At 29.3% G+C, this 16,520-nt stretch overlaps 1 protein-coding gene across 1 annotated transcript in view; it reads right to left on the reverse strand.

Annotated features, from left to right (window-relative positions):
- The window catches only part of LOC125066693, a 93,514-nt gene extending 89,351 nt beyond the window's left edge, over nt 1-4,163 (reverse strand). Inside the window, exon 1 of the mRNA XM_047674914.1 lies at nt 4,001-4,163. Within this exon, the coding sequence (XP_047530870.1) occupies nt 4,001-4,163 (163 nt within the window). The remainder of the gene's footprint in view (nt 1-4,000) is intronic.
- Nucleotides 4,164-16,520: the final 12,357 nt, after the last annotated feature.

Consider the following 16,520-nt stretch of genomic DNA (forward strand, 5'->3'; position numbering starts at 1 on the left):
TATCACGTAATAAGTAAATTGCCGATTTTATCGTTATTTTTTACTGTTTCACGTACTCAAACCTCTCCGAAAGCTTAACTTTAGACCAGCACATTTATATAGTTTATTGTAGGCTTTGGTTTTCGTGAAAGGTGAAATCTTAAAATTATAGCCTCATCAGTACAACATATCGCCCACGCTTAATCTCTCCAAATATAACATGACCTAAAGATAATTTTATAATACATTTATGAATGACTGCAACAATTGTGCGTATTGTAAGTGCTATTTTCGCGTGACGCTGCTCTCATTCATGCTTGTAGACGTTCGTAGCATATTTGTGTCACGATTAATGGATCTCGTTCGCGCCAACTCATGTCAAACGACCGCGGAAGATCACAGCTTAAATATTTTTATTAATTATTACAGAATATTTTGGTAACTACCCACAGAGTATTTATTTTATTAAACAAAACGCGCGTATTTAATTATGACGGCATTGGAATTGGTGTTGTTTGTTTGTGTGATGTTGTGTATCGTTTGAATAATTTGCTTTTATATATAAAATACTTGTGTTGTGTTCATTTTAAACATGTATGTAATTATTTTATTGAGCTTAAATATACACATCCACATAGTATTCTTACAACAATACATACTACAATTAATACTATCGACACCACAAATATATGCGGCAAAAATCTTGAATAAATGCGCAAAGTTATAAAGAAAAATAGTATCCATAATCTTATATAACTTTATTACTTTATTCTATTAACATTCTTTATATTCATTACATATTAGATATATTTAATTTCACGTCGGCTACTATTTATATTGGAGACTTCGTTTTTATTATAACTCTAATACGTGCTGCGTTAAGTATATTAATAAATTAATGATTCAAACTTACAATTTACTTATATTTAGTATCATTTTAAATAAGATAAAAGACATTTTTCATATTTAAAGCTGTTACGAGACATAAAGAAAATGAATTGTGAACGAGCTGGCACGGAGGAATGGCAAATAAAAAAAGCTTCCTTAAGTGATTCTTAGTTAGGTTTTGTTCTATCCAGATTAAAAAAAAATAAACAGTGAAAGGAATCAGCAATCCAAAGAATAATACTAGAACATTAAGTTATTTATTTTAGACTATTAAACTAGTAATAACTACTGAAATAATGTTATATACCTAATTATTATTAGATGAGGGCAACAATGATTCCAAAAATCGAAGATTGTAAGCGGTCTATTTTTTTTATTTTTAAAGGTGTAAACCCATATTCTAGTATAATAAAACCAACGCGCTGTTTGTTCTGGTATAAGTTATATGTATATTGATTTAGTAATTATTTTTAGTGAAGCGTTACACAAAAACATCTCATTTATTAGTTCATTGTTGTTCTATTTACTTAATCTGTAGCATAGTTTAGGAACGGCGTCGTCTTCAATATTAAACTCTTTAGAGTCAGGTAAATACGTAAAGTAAATTAAAATTAAGTAAATTTATTATCTCTTCAACACATTCTCCACACGATTAATAATGCAATTGGATTGGTTGTTCTGAAGATAAAATATACACTACTTTATTAATAGGTTTTAAAATATACAGTTTCCTAACGTTTTAATATTTAATATATAAGTGATATAGCGTATTTTAAACAAAGATATTAAAATTTAAAATATTTTAAAAATAGTAAAAGCAAAGGATGTACTTTATCAATGTCTGGCACATGCCACGAAGTATCTAATACTTAAATTAACTCATTTAATTCGACTGAAACTGTAGCTATTTTGGATATTTTACTTAAATTTTATGTTATTACATCAGTGTCAGAATGCTTAATAGTATCTAGCTGTTCAAACTAAATTACATAAAACTATATACATGCTATACTACTATATAATATGAATAATTCCGTTGCTGATTATACTACACATACATAAGTTCTTTATTGAATGTTTCGAACAAAAACAAATGTTGTCCACATTTTGATATGCATAAATAAAATATTTAAATCTTGTTGATGTTAATTTAATACGCATATTTTAAATATATAAGTTGTATATATTATAGGTTAAAGAATCGAACGCAACTAAGTGGAAGAAGTCGTTTTGTTTCCAAGTTTTTGCGTGAGTATAACTTGACTCAGTACAGTAACAATATCAGAACGTATATTTATTTATAAGTTAATTTATTACTATAGAACAAATTAATTTTTAAATTTAAAAAATATCTTTAAATTATTTAGACTGAGTATTGATAGAATAAAATGAGATTTAATTTTATTTTTTTCTTATGAGATCTTTGCCTATCTTTGATAAATATATTTTATAGCTTTAACAAATAATTTTGTTTGTTCGTTATTATTTGTTAAAGCTATAAAATATATTTATCAAAGATAGGCAAAGATCTCATAATTTTTGTTTGTTCGTTAATATTTAATAAATTAAAAAAATTATTTAAATTATACTTAAAGTTTATACAGTGAAAAGCATTAAAAAAATCTATCAACCAAATAATAAAAAACCGAAACTATTGAATGGTTATTAGTCCAGAGGTTCCGTGTTCATATTTTTTCTAGATAGTGAAGTTAGAGTTACAGGACAAAATCTCATTTTCTGGAAGACACGTAGGAGCACTTTCTAGTCTTATTTTTACAAGATCAAATTAACTGTAAAGCCACCACAAATTCTACAGAACTGCTACGAAACGCAGTAGTGACATATTGTAAATTATTTTGATATTATCGTAAATAAAGAACTTAATATTTCTTTATAGAAACAATAAAATGTGTTTATTAACTATACACATCTGATTAAAACAGCAGTTTAAAAAAGAGCAAAATTATAAACAGCGTACCATTTATTTTCATTGAAATATTGGAATATTCAAATATTGACATTACAAGTAAACTAAAAAAACTTTAATACAAAATATAGTTTATTTAATTAACACAAATATGTGACCGTTTTTAATCAAACTAGCAAACGGGACAAAAGTGCAATTGATATTCGCGACTTCACACTTTCGTTGTTAAAAACTCTTTTCCGAGTATAATTGCAATTAGAGTTATTTTTTGGCAATTTCACGTGAAGGCACAATATTTAATTTGCTCTAGTTAGGGAAAAAATCATAAGGATCTATTAGTGGGATTCTAGTAAGAAACTATTTTGTAGATCAAGATTATGACCCCATATACACGTAGACCATCATTAAATGAATGAATGATACAATATATTTTGTCTATGAGTATGTACACCGAAAAACTTACAAAATTTACCTTGCAATTGACTTGATTGACCGGAAATTGACCGTTAATTGTATTCCCGAATGAAAACATGTCAATTAACTCGATGCGCTGTGATATTTTCAGTGTTTAAATGTATTTTGTTTTAGTTTGACTAAATTACAGATAGGTATATAATTTAACTCTAATAGTTATTTTACAATAATAATTTATTTGTATGTTTAATAATATTGAATATGGAGTTCTTTTGTTTTTTTATTTTATTTTAATTGCGATAGAATAAAAATATATCTACCGAATTAAATAATATTACTATTAATTAATTTTACAAATAATTTATTAATAATCGTATGAATGACGTTTAAATTAATCTACACTTGAGTGGAACTCGAATAAATAATAAACAGTTCATAAAAAATGCACATTTTTATCTGTGACCCAGTTATGTTTCGAACATTTCGCTTTACCTCTTGGTCCGTTAACAATTAAAATGGCTAGGTTAAAAAATATTAACGAACAACCAAAATTAATTCTTATTTTGTTAATTTTATATAAACTTTATTTTTAAAACCATTGCCACGAATATTCTGTCAAAATAATTCGAACAAGAAATTTTAGCATGGAATAGAATATTGTGTACCAAAATAATGGTGAAAATAATATGAGTATGTCTATATGGCAAACAAGTTTAAATGTAAAAACAAACTAAACTTTTTTAAAGTTTTCCCGCCATTAAACTTTATTGTGACTGGAACTGTCAAACTTACCTGGTTGCTTCTCGGGTGTGGGTGGTTCCTGATGATGACTTCTCAGCAGCTGTAAAGCGAATTCGGTACCCACTTCTTCCGAGCGCGGACACGGTACATACGCGTACTGCTTTTTGGTCGGCGCCGGGACGGGCGCGACGCGATGCTTGCCGCGCTCGGCCATGCGGCGTCTGACGCTGTTACAGTACTTCAGTGCTACCAACTATTGAATACAAACTCCCTCGACTCTAATACCAATATTCTAATACTAAAGTTTTCTGTAGTCAAAAGACTTTTCTATATATACTTACTTTTATTTCTGATATTACACTATTCTAAATAACTTAAAATACAAATCATTATACTTAAATAAAAACAAAATACACCTTTTGATACTTAACGCGTAAATGGATATAGTATTTAGTAATAAATATATTATTAAAGACGTACTTTTATCAAATGTTATTAGATTTTATACGACTAAAATATGTCAATATAAATATTTATAAAATACAATTACACAAATTTTAATAATATTATTAAATTTGATTCCATAATTTCGGGGTAAGTTATTCCAAGTTGGCCACAATCTGTGCCGCAGCTAGCGTGAGGTCTTATCGATAAAGCGCGCGCGGTGTTACTCTTAATTTCCACCACACAACCGATAATTACCACATTATCGAATCACTTTTTCGACAACAAAGTCGTTTATTGCTTGATTTATTCTTAAGCTTTGTTCTCATATGCTTTCAATTAAAAAGTGATTTATCTTTAACATTTTAAACCCGATCGTCTTAATACATAACACACTTAACACAACATCCGTTTATCTCTAGCCCATACTATTTAGCGTCCACGCTCGCGAGCCTAGTTCTAACCTAGTCCGCAGCGATGGCAAGAGGTTGGTATCATATAAAAATGGGCAGATCATTAGTGCGGGAATCAAAGAGTACCTTGCAAGACATTTCAAGCATCGGAAGGACCGTTTGATAAGTATTGGATCGGGGAGGTCAGAAGTACGGTTCCTATTACGTTCAAGTCATTTCTATATTACTCATTGAATTGGTTTGATACCAGCTCTCAGTTCTCATTGACTAATGTCAATGAATACTGAGATTTTTTATAGATATTGTAACTAAGTACATAGATAATTATTTCTTTTTTTATTTACTATTTTTTTATTTGATATATTTTTTTTATATATTTATTTTTAATTTTTATATTTATTAGTAACTAATGTTAATGCAAATTCAATAGATAGAATAAAAGTCAATATTAATAATGGGTCCTATACACCACATCATGATCGGTTGAAATGACGGCACGACCTGCCCTTAATTATAAATAAAAAAAAAAAATATTTAGATTTTATTTAGTTATTTTTATGGATATATTTAATAACAAACATCATCATAAAAGCTAAATTACATGTGTTTCTTACGTAATAAATTCAAATATAATATTAATCACTTATTGTCCGTTCCGACTTCATACGGGTAGAATTCATATAAAGTTTCTCATCTCCTTGAATTAGATTTTTCCAAAAAATATATCAAATTTGAAGTCAATCGGGCCTATATTCGCGGAAATCTCATAATGATTCAGACAGTGCTGTTTCGCTTAATTGTATAATATTTACATGTATTTTCATGACATACAATATAAACACATAAGATATAAAATTTTAAAAATGTAAAATTGCGTAGCTTTTTTAGTTTAGGGCATTTTAAATGGACACCGTTTAATATTTCGTCACATATATCGTATGTATCGTATAATAACAGGGTGTTTCAAATTATAAATAATTTTCAACTCTATTCTTATAATAATCTGACTTAAAATTGTATATTTTAATATTAAATATGTACATATTGTGTCTGTTTGTTAAATACACTATAATTAAACCAGCGACACATCACTAGTTATGTCAGTGCGCGCGCAAGGCTCGTGCTTCCCGCACTACGGTCGATAGCACGCGGGAAAGCTGCACTATGCGGGACAATGCGTTTCAAACTTTTTCAGGGATCCGTAATCAATGGATCGTCATCAAAAATATTGATAGATGACTATAATATGTTCTGTATGTACATTCCCGATCTCAAAACAATTTTAACGTTAAGCATACACATTTTTATTTGCTTATAATAATTATAATCACTTACATAATAATGAAGTCAGCTTCGATTACAAAATAGTACACTGATTAATAGATCTTTTGCTACTTACAGCTAGAACCCTTAGAGTTGCTTTGTTTTTGTAACTTCATAAAAAATAGTATTTCTCTTTAATAGCACAAAAAATGAAAACGTTGTTTTTAATAACAGTTAAAAGCGAATTTTTAATTTCAATACTTCGCTCATCTCCGTAGTCATGACATTGGAACTGTATTGTTTTTTTAATGATCTTGAACAGTTCACTTCTATTCAGCCTTCAATGCTGACATATTTCATCTTGAGATTTCTCAAATTGCGTCTGACACAAGTTCAAGTTTAAAAGTCGCATTGTAATTTGTGTCCTTAAATAACTCCAAAATTCCTCTTACTTTTTCGCAATTTTTATAAATGATAGGAAAGCTTATAGAATAATTACTATTCCCTGAAACTCTATCCGCGTCTAATATATTTTCACGTAGGTCCGGGATATGTCTATATCCGTTTCCGAGTCCCAGAATATCTAGATGTCAAATTTAAATACGATCACTTCAGTAGTTAATCGTTATAAAGTAAGAAAGAGTCAAATAGGTATACTTTCTTTAACATTTATAATATTAGTCCGATTACAAGATACAAAGTAAAAACTCGTTTTATGTTTTTCTTCCCATAACGCTTTGTGGCCAGCGACTGTACAATGGAATATTTATAACAAAGAATTCATTTACTTATTTTCTTTAACGTAACACGTTCCTAACTTCGTTTATGTCAAGGCTGTATGGTGTAATACCTTTGCCTTTAGCAAGAGTAAATATTCAACGAAAAAATATTTACATTCAACATTAATAATAATCATGAGAACCCCTTATCCACATTTCCCAAATACAAACATTCCTTCTAATACACTTTCCAAGTCAACACGCAGGAAAAGCGCGCTTCTGTTTTTTATATATTATTTTTTTAATCTACATGATTTGAGAAATTTTCTATTCGACTAATATTATTTATATTATCTTCTAAATTTAATACATTTTAAACACATTTATTTTGTCTGACCATGGAAAATTATTTAAGAAACTGTCAGCTGACATTTTGTAGTAAAAGGGCACAAGACTAATAAGGAATAGAATATTATTATCATAAAAAACAAAATTCATAACAACCATGAGCCGAGATGGCCCAGTGGTTAGAACGCGTGCATCTTAACCGATGATTTCGGGTTCAAACCCAGGCAGGCACCACTGAATTTTCATGTGCTTAATTTGTGTTTATAATTAATCTCGTGTTCGGCGGTGAAGGAAAACATCGTGAGGAAACCTACATGTGTCTAATTTCAACGAAATTCTGCCACATGTGTATTCCGCCAACCCGCATTGGAGCAGCGTGGTGGAATATGCTCCAAACCTTCTCCTCAAAGGGAGAGGAGGCCTTTAGCCCAGCAGTGGGAAAATTTACAGGCTGCGAACGCTAAAAAAAAAAAAAATAACACCCAAATAACAATATCAATAATCTACCACAATATAATAATATTTACAAATGGTACATGGATTTGCTCACTCTTAATATTATACCTGGTAATACAAAATGTTTCTAAAATTTCTTTATATAGTAAATCTTAGTGATAATTTTTGTATATAATACATGAAGACTGATTATCTTAATGTCACGCAATTATATATAAATATATAATAACGTGTTTATGATTCGATTCGTCAACGCAAACAAGCCTACCAAAAACGACGAATATCGAAGAAGCTGATTTGAAAGTAGTATATTCATATCTTTGCCATAAACTAATTCCACAACATAAACCTATTAAAATTAAATACATTCACCTATTTAATTATAAATAATCATGTTAATGATTATATAAATAATTAGTATCGGAAATATTTTATACTTTATATTTTAGTTAATGTTAACGAGCAGAAGTGGGCGTCGATTGAATTTACTTTACTTCAACTTATTACATCGGTAATATAAAGTTATTATGTTATTTAAAAATAATATATTCGACAGATTTTATTTTCTTAAATTATTTTATTTAAGTTTTTGTCGTAATCATAATCTAATGATATATTAAGAACTAAACTAACGTATGAAATAAATATATTGTTTTGACCTTATTTGATTTTCATATTTACTTAATTGAGTTCTAAAGTTGTAAATAGAAGTTGTATTTTTAAACACAATATCACGCAGAATCATATACTTTCTTAAGACACGAGTAAGTTAAAAGACTTCAAAACTACATTTAAATTACTTTGAGAAATGACTGTATGTCGTTTCTTTACATCCAAAATTGATTTTTATATAGAAGCCATTTTCTTAAAAATTATAATATCTCCTTTTTACTGGGGAAGTATTAAAAAAACCTTCCCATATTTAAGCAAACTTGTAAAATATTTAAAAGAAGCTTTTTTTATTTTTTTAATTATTAGCAGCAAAAAGTGCGTGCGCGAAATTTAATATTTCAATTAAATATAATAATTGGATAAAATTTATTTGCAAGGAAAAAGGAATAAAAGAAATGAAATATAAGTTTATTATGTAAATCTTAATTAATATATGAAATCCGAGCCGAAATAAAAAAAAATATTTACTTCGTGTTCGCAGTGTCACCGGATACATCTAGGTACCCATTCAAATATACTCAAAAATGTCATCGATATCGGCCCAACCGTTTAGAGAGAGTTTAGTGACATATACATATACTGAAGATAATAAAAAATAAAAATAAATATGAATACCTCCTCTTCGCTCCAGCAACATACATATTTACGTAAGAGCGTGTTAAAAGTATGAAAACTGGTTATATAAAGCACATTATTTTATACAGCGTAATGGGTACTGGCAACATTGCCTCGTAGGTAGCTGGACATATGTTTTTATGTGATAAACCCGCTTCAAAAACATTTCGAGAGCCGTTACATAAAATATTCAATGCATAGGCCGTGAATAAATAATTAATTACACCAATCTTTTGTAGGGATTCTTTTGTATTATTCAAACTTTAATTTTGACATCCATACACACACATTGAAAATATCTACAGAAACTGATGAATCAAATATTAATATATACAACCTTACAGCCTTTTATACAAAACCGCAATTGCAAATAACTTTCCATTCCGACTGTGCACCACAAAGGTTGGTTCAAACATTGTCATTTCCAAGTGCAATCAGACTATATTCTAGAAAAAACAACTGATTCTCTGATCTTACCTGACGTAATCGTATTCTCTTCAAAGGATTTCCAATTTAGTCTCATTCATTTATGTTCGCTCGTAATTGAATAATAAAGCACCTCAACCCCGAAGCAAGTAATTGATTTAACGGTTATATATAATTACACAGTTTAACGCAAAGACTATGATTAAATGTGAATGTGAGTTCATACATAATTTGTTTTATTTTAAAGTTTTATTGTAACACTTGTCTACAAATACCATTCTTAGTTAAATTTCCTTTAACTAATTTTAAATATTTCCAAAGTTCGAGTCACGAGCTTGACTTACAAATATGATGTCCTTTATGGACTCATTAAACTTGAAATAATAAAAATATAATTACATATTGTAAGCTTGAGTCGAACGACTAGCCCATGTTACAAAGTGGTAAATTAAACGAGATAAAAATTCGAGACGTTGTTTAGTGAGATTGAAAACAATTTGGAAAAGTTATTAATAAAATTATCAATTAGTAGTTTGTTGTTTTATAGTGTAACTATTATGTATATGATGAGTCTTGCCTAATTATTATTCACTACATATGTAATAATCATTTTAGTGTTATACAGCGTAGACATACATATATAGCCTCTAGCATACTGTCAAATATTTACTAATGTACTAATCATGGACCATGAGCTTTAGATGTAGACAATTATACTAGTTTTTACCTTTTTGATGTAGTAGTTTGTATATATTAATTACTAACGACCGGTTCGAATATATTCAGATTATTAATAATAAAGAATATAAACATAATTGATATATAGCACTCAAGAATGATATAAATTTCTACAGGTAATAATATATAAGTAAATTCTACAGAAAACATTTTTAGAATTGGATCATTAGTTCAGGCGATTACTGGTAAACAAAGAAAATTTCACCACTTTATAATATTAATGTAGATAACAACAACACCCACACCCACACTCACACTCACAACATGGTCTGTGTCGCCTAATTTGTATTTGTATTCATTCTCTTTTTTTATTATTTAGCTTTTCTTATTTTTAATTCATTGTTTTGTCATTACTTTTACATGTTATCTATCAAAACTCTGTGTTGCTACTTCTATTAACTAATATTAAGTTTGCATAATTCAATGGAAAACAGTAATAGGCTCTATCTCTGTATAATGTATTTTATGTTTATATTTTTTATAATATGCTGTTGTTTTCCTGAAATAAATAAACATTAATCATAAAAACTTATGTAAGGATACCAATTGTGAGCTTAATGAAATATTCATACAACCAGACAAGGTTGTCAATGTTTTCTTTTGTTTTTTTTTTTATATATTATAGACCACGAATAAAAGACCGACGAATTACTGGACTACCTGGTTTGCGTAAGTCCGTTGCGTACAGTGAATGCGCTGCTAACTACTGCTGAAATCTAAGAAATCGGGCCTCTTGAGAAGTAATAACACAGACAAAGCGAAACTCAACAAAATAAATTAATAATTTTCGTCGGTAGAACAACAGATCAATTTGTGTTAGCAACCATAGCAGGCTTGCTCGATACACATATCTAAACGCCACCAGAAATACAATACATTTAATTTTACAATGTTAATTTGTATCATAGTTCACTGTTATAATTTTTCATCTACATATAAATAAAATCATCTTTCATCATCCGCCTGCAGACCCAGGTGACAAGTAATTTCAATATTATTTCCTTAATACTTGTATATATATATATAATAGTGTTATATGTATGTCTTATAACTTTCGGTCGCGTTTTAGGGATTGGTCGTCAGGAATTAGATATGAAAAAGTTGCCTATGTCTTACCTTGGATTCCAAGCTTGCTTCATACCAAATATCTTCAAATTCGCTTCAGTGCCGTGAAAAAGCAACAGACAGAAATACAAACAGAGTTACTTCCGCATTTGTAATATTAGATGAAGTAAAATATAAAACATTCTGAAAAAATATAGATTTATATTGTTAGAGACTATGCTACAGACAACTTTGAAATCTAAAATTATTTTATCGAAAGTTTAGAATATCCGTTAAAGTTTCACGTCCAGCATTCACCTGCAACGCGCTCACTCTGGAGATTTTTGCATTTATGCAACATATACAATTTATAAAAATATTTCTATCGTTATAAGCTAGTGACAATTTCGGTACGTATGTTTACTAATATCGGTAATTAAATAAAATATTAGAATTCGCTATGAAGGGAAAGATTAAAGCTAAGACCGACCGGAAAATATTAAAGGCCTTATTTATATAGAAATAAAAAAAAATGTTTCTGTACAATTCATGACCGCGTAAAATAGTGGCAAGTGTGTTAGTTTAGCGTAATTGCATTTCCCTTTAATTTCAACTGGTATGATCGATTGTGTCAATCAATTATACTCAACGTCGTCGTGTATAACTAATTTAATTTTGTTCGTTTTCGAAATTCTAAATATAAATAAGTCATCTATTCTCTTTCAAAAAAATTTACAACGCTAACAATTTACAACACTATTACTAAGGTCTCCTTGAGCGAATCATTTAGTATTTTGCTATTTCCAATTTCTGCCTGGGCTATAAAACAGCACAAAATACATCCTTGCTTCACATGAATGTAACCTTTATGAAATTAAGAAAACATTTCATATATCATGTTGATTTTATTTAATAAATTTATGAAACAAATAAATTGTAAGAAGATTCACTATAGAAATTAATAAGAAAAAATACCATTCAAATAATCCTATCCAAATAAAATACCTTTCTTTTAAATTTCTGGCTCACTAGACAAAACAATCTTATTAAATTAACGAGACATAGAATTTTAAACTTTATAACTCCAAGATAAGGTCGAAAGTAGACTGCTGAGCTTCTTTTGATTTTCATTTTTCAGTATGTTATGGTAAGAGGAAACAGTATTGCTACATTTCTATAACATTTATTATTTTGATCGACAAATTGGTTTTGAATATTGTTACATATCTTCATACTTTAAGACTTATTTAGAAATTTATTTTGTTATTACAATATTATACGGTATATATTGTCAATTATGGTGGGCTCACCGTATGTGTTGCGCTGAGTTACGTATTAAATCCTAAGCTAAGCTAAGTGGCATCTTCAAACTCATTAGATAATTGAGATACGATGAGTGATTTTATATATTTTGGTAGAAGATACCAAAGCTTTGGAACAAATCTGTAATGTCATAATGTTATACAGAAATGAGGAAATCGGTTTTATAATATATAAAGAGGCTGAAATAACATTTTCATACACATAAGTAAAGAGTCGAGATGGCCCAGTGTTTAGAACGCGTGCATCTTAACCGATGATTGCGGGTTCAAACCCAGGCAAGCGCCACTGAATTTTCATGTGCTTAATTTGTGTTTATAAGTCATCTCGAGCTCGGCGGTGAAGGAAAACATCATGAGGAAACTTGCATGTGTCTAATTTCAACGAGATTCTGCCTCATGTGTATTCCACCAAACCGCATTGTAGCAGCGTGGTGGAATATGCTCCAAACCTTCTCCACAAAGGGAGAGGAGGCCTTAGTCCAGCCGTGGGAAAATTACCGGCTGCTAATGTAAAAAATGTAATGTAAAAAAGAAAAAATACTATAAAATCGAATATTTGTTTTTTTAATGTAATAAACAATTTTTTAAATCATAAAAATATCTAGTTATGGGTTCATATCCTCTTTATTTATTACACAACTTAAATCAGTACGGCATAACTTAATTGGCGTTCTGTTAATACTCGACTGCCATAAGCTTTACTTACTCATATGGTCATATTTATTTTGTTAACCTTAAAAAGTTATTCTCTGCTGCTTAGCCAGGTAGTGAATGGACTATGCTTAATTTTGGTAATCAGAATAAAAACAATGAACTGTTGTTGATTGTTTCATATTACATAGGTACGCACTTATTGCGTAATATTATAAAAATTAAGCTTATACCATTTCAGAACATTTTTGAATGTACAACATTTACAGCATGTTTGTCTCACTATAATCCCTGTGATAATTATATGAGTGGACCGTTATGATAAAGAATTTCCTTCCCAGCGATATTTTCGACAGAAAACTCAGGGCAGAAGAGAGATCCATCTCAATTCTGATGTTGCGTTGCTCACTACCAAACAAAAAGAAAAACGTCTTTATCTCAACCGCCTTTGCACTGATCCACGTGCATTCGACAGAGGTTGCCTCAAGAGGAAGAGAGTGATCTTAATCTCCTGTAATCATCAGTGCACGTAAAAGTGATGGTTTATACAAAGCAATGAATTTATTAAATAAGCTACGAGGAATTTAACGAAAATAAAATGTATTGTAAAGCAAATACATACATATGTATCCACAAATCACTCAATATATCTGTTATTTAATATTGACTTATTTATTACTGGTACGGCAGGCACTCATTGTTCGGATGCAAATAATATTTGAAATGTTTTAACGAAAAACGTCAACAAAACGAAAGAGTTTCTGGTAGTTTTTATAAAATGACAACTCCGTTTTTCGTTAGTTTGTTTCAGTTCAAAATATGACATTATTGTTACAATTCCTGGATATATTTTCCTAAAATAATACAGTAATAGTAAGCTAATTAAGGCTGCGGTTAAATCTTTATTTAAACGCATATCGATTTTTCAACGAATTATTAGATGCAAACATATTGAAAATACTTAAAAAAATAAATCGACGTCTAAAAACATAACGGAAATGCAACATGTGAGGAAAAAATGGTTTAACATAAATTTTTAGCCGTAAATAAAAAAAGTATTTATAAAAAGTGTTTTTATTTATACAAAAGTGCTAAAGTAAAGTGCTATTAAAGTCGGTGCCAAGGCTATAAATTAAAATCCATCTGTAATTGCAATCGGTTATTATAATAGGAAAAATAAATAGAGTCATATTATAACGTGTTCAAATTTTTATTTTTTTATTTTATTTATTAAAAAGAAATTCCCCCTTTCCTATAATTAAACATTTAATTTAGAACAAGCTAAGCACGAGGATGCATTCCAAAAAGTTTGTACAAATTTCTCCATTTACTACAGCTACTAATTAAATATTGCTTTTAATTTTGATAAAAGACAAAAAACGAAACAGAAAAAATTTAAACAAACCACCATTGTATTTATGCTTTGTGACAATCAAATACTCTTCTACTCTGAAAGCCTCCGATTAATGATCAAACATGAATGTGTACAAAGAGACACAAATACCGAGCTCTATTTCCATTTCTCAATCAGAAATTATGAATAACATCACTTATTCCGTTTTTGTGGAATCAGGTCACTACATATGATTGACTACAAATTATGCTACCAGTGACCGTGTTAACTTAAATTGATATCCAATATTCATTTAGGTAATTATTATTCGACGCCCTGAGATTTTTTATTTCAATTGTTAACGGGCCATCTGCCAACGGGAAACCCGTATGAACTAATCTCTTGAATGATTGTCGTACTTAATTTTCTAATTCTTGGGCATTACGCAAAAACAAGTTAAAATAATGTCCGTAATTAAAAAAGAAAAAGTACATCATTCTTTAATATTTACACAAGTATGTTGAAGATTTGTTTATGCTATGTAATTGTTTTTTTTTTTTTGTGTCAAAAGTTTTTAAATACTCAATTCATCAAAAAATATTTTCCAACATTCTAAAATGTTACCCTAGCTACCAAGCTCTGGTCTTAATAATTAAGAAACAACTCTCATGGGCTACATCTTTTCTGTCTCATTGTGCATTTTTAGGTCAACGAGCGCTCACAAAGACAGAGCATTATATACTGCAGCATACAAAGAAATGCAGGATATATCTGCGACGATTTTGAAAACCAAATGTGATCATTGCATAACCGGTAGCTTACATAACTGATGCGAGTTGAAGCTTCACTTTGAATGACAACAAAGGTTTACCTTGAATCTTTCAAACCGCTGCGTTGTATTGGCGTTGTTTACTTTGAAGATTTATTATCTGGGTAAAATGTAGTTCATTTGCCAATAATAATAAAACAATTTATATGTACAATTTATTGTACGTCAAAGAAAAATGTATGTAAGAAATAATGACTGGGGACTTGAACGAACATTCGTTTTTTTTTTTTTTTTTAATTTATTTAATCTCAATTTAAATAGCTATAATTATATATATTTATAAAAAATTTATTCAGCATTTATGATTTTATTTTCATTTAGGATTATGGTAACATTGAAACATCAGTTGATTAACTATAGTCGAATCTAAAATAGACTTCAACAGAGACAGACGCTAAAATGCTGGTAGTTGTGAAATCATCGTGAGCTTTCTATTGATACTATTTACTGCATCCACATCTGAATTTAAGCCAATTTCAATATCTAGACGAGAATACCGAATTGGGATTATATTCACGAAGTAGTTTATGACTTTGCTTATTTCTACTTGTCGAATTAATTTTATGAATTCAGTTATCGCACTGGACCATGGGCCAAATGACGGTAAGTGGTCACCACTGCCCATATACATTGGTGTCATATGAAATGTTAACCATTAATTACATAACCAATGCACCATAAACATTGGAAACTGTATATGTATCTTGTATTTGTATGTACTCTGAATCTCTTATCCTTAAAATCGGAACATTACAATACTAAGTATTACTGCTTGGCGATAGAATATAATATGACGGACGGGTGGTACCTTCCAGGCGGGCTTGCATAAAGCCCTAGCAGCGAGTCATTTCTTTGTAATGTCTGACCCAGTGAATACAGCTAATACAGAACTGCCGCATTGCATAAAATATTTACGTAGTCTTTATTTTTTACTTTTTAGGCAGTCATTTTAAATTATTAATTGTATATAAACACGATATTCGTGTTTCCTAACAGATAGGAAGACATTATGAATGTTAGAAGGCTATCGTGAATTTATTAAACTTCTTCTATAATAGAGTTCGTGCTTCCTAGATACTTGTCCAAACAAATATGTTGGAAACAAACTTTTATACATGAAGTATTGTTTCTATAGATAACGTTTTTTTTTTCATCTGTTTTAACTTTAATACAAGAAAATAATAATACAGTATCTGTATTTTTACAGACAATAAATATTTAAAAAATAAAATCTTTATTTTATCAGCTAAATATAATTGTTTCAGTCGTAAATCTTTAGGTTATAACAAAAAATCTGA

Source organism: Vanessa atalanta, chromosome 10 (assembly GCF_905147765.1).
Source record: "Vanessa atalanta chromosome 10, ilVanAtal1.2, whole genome shotgun sequence".
NCBI lineage: Eukaryota > Metazoa > Arthropoda > Insecta > Lepidoptera > Nymphalidae > Vanessa > Vanessa atalanta.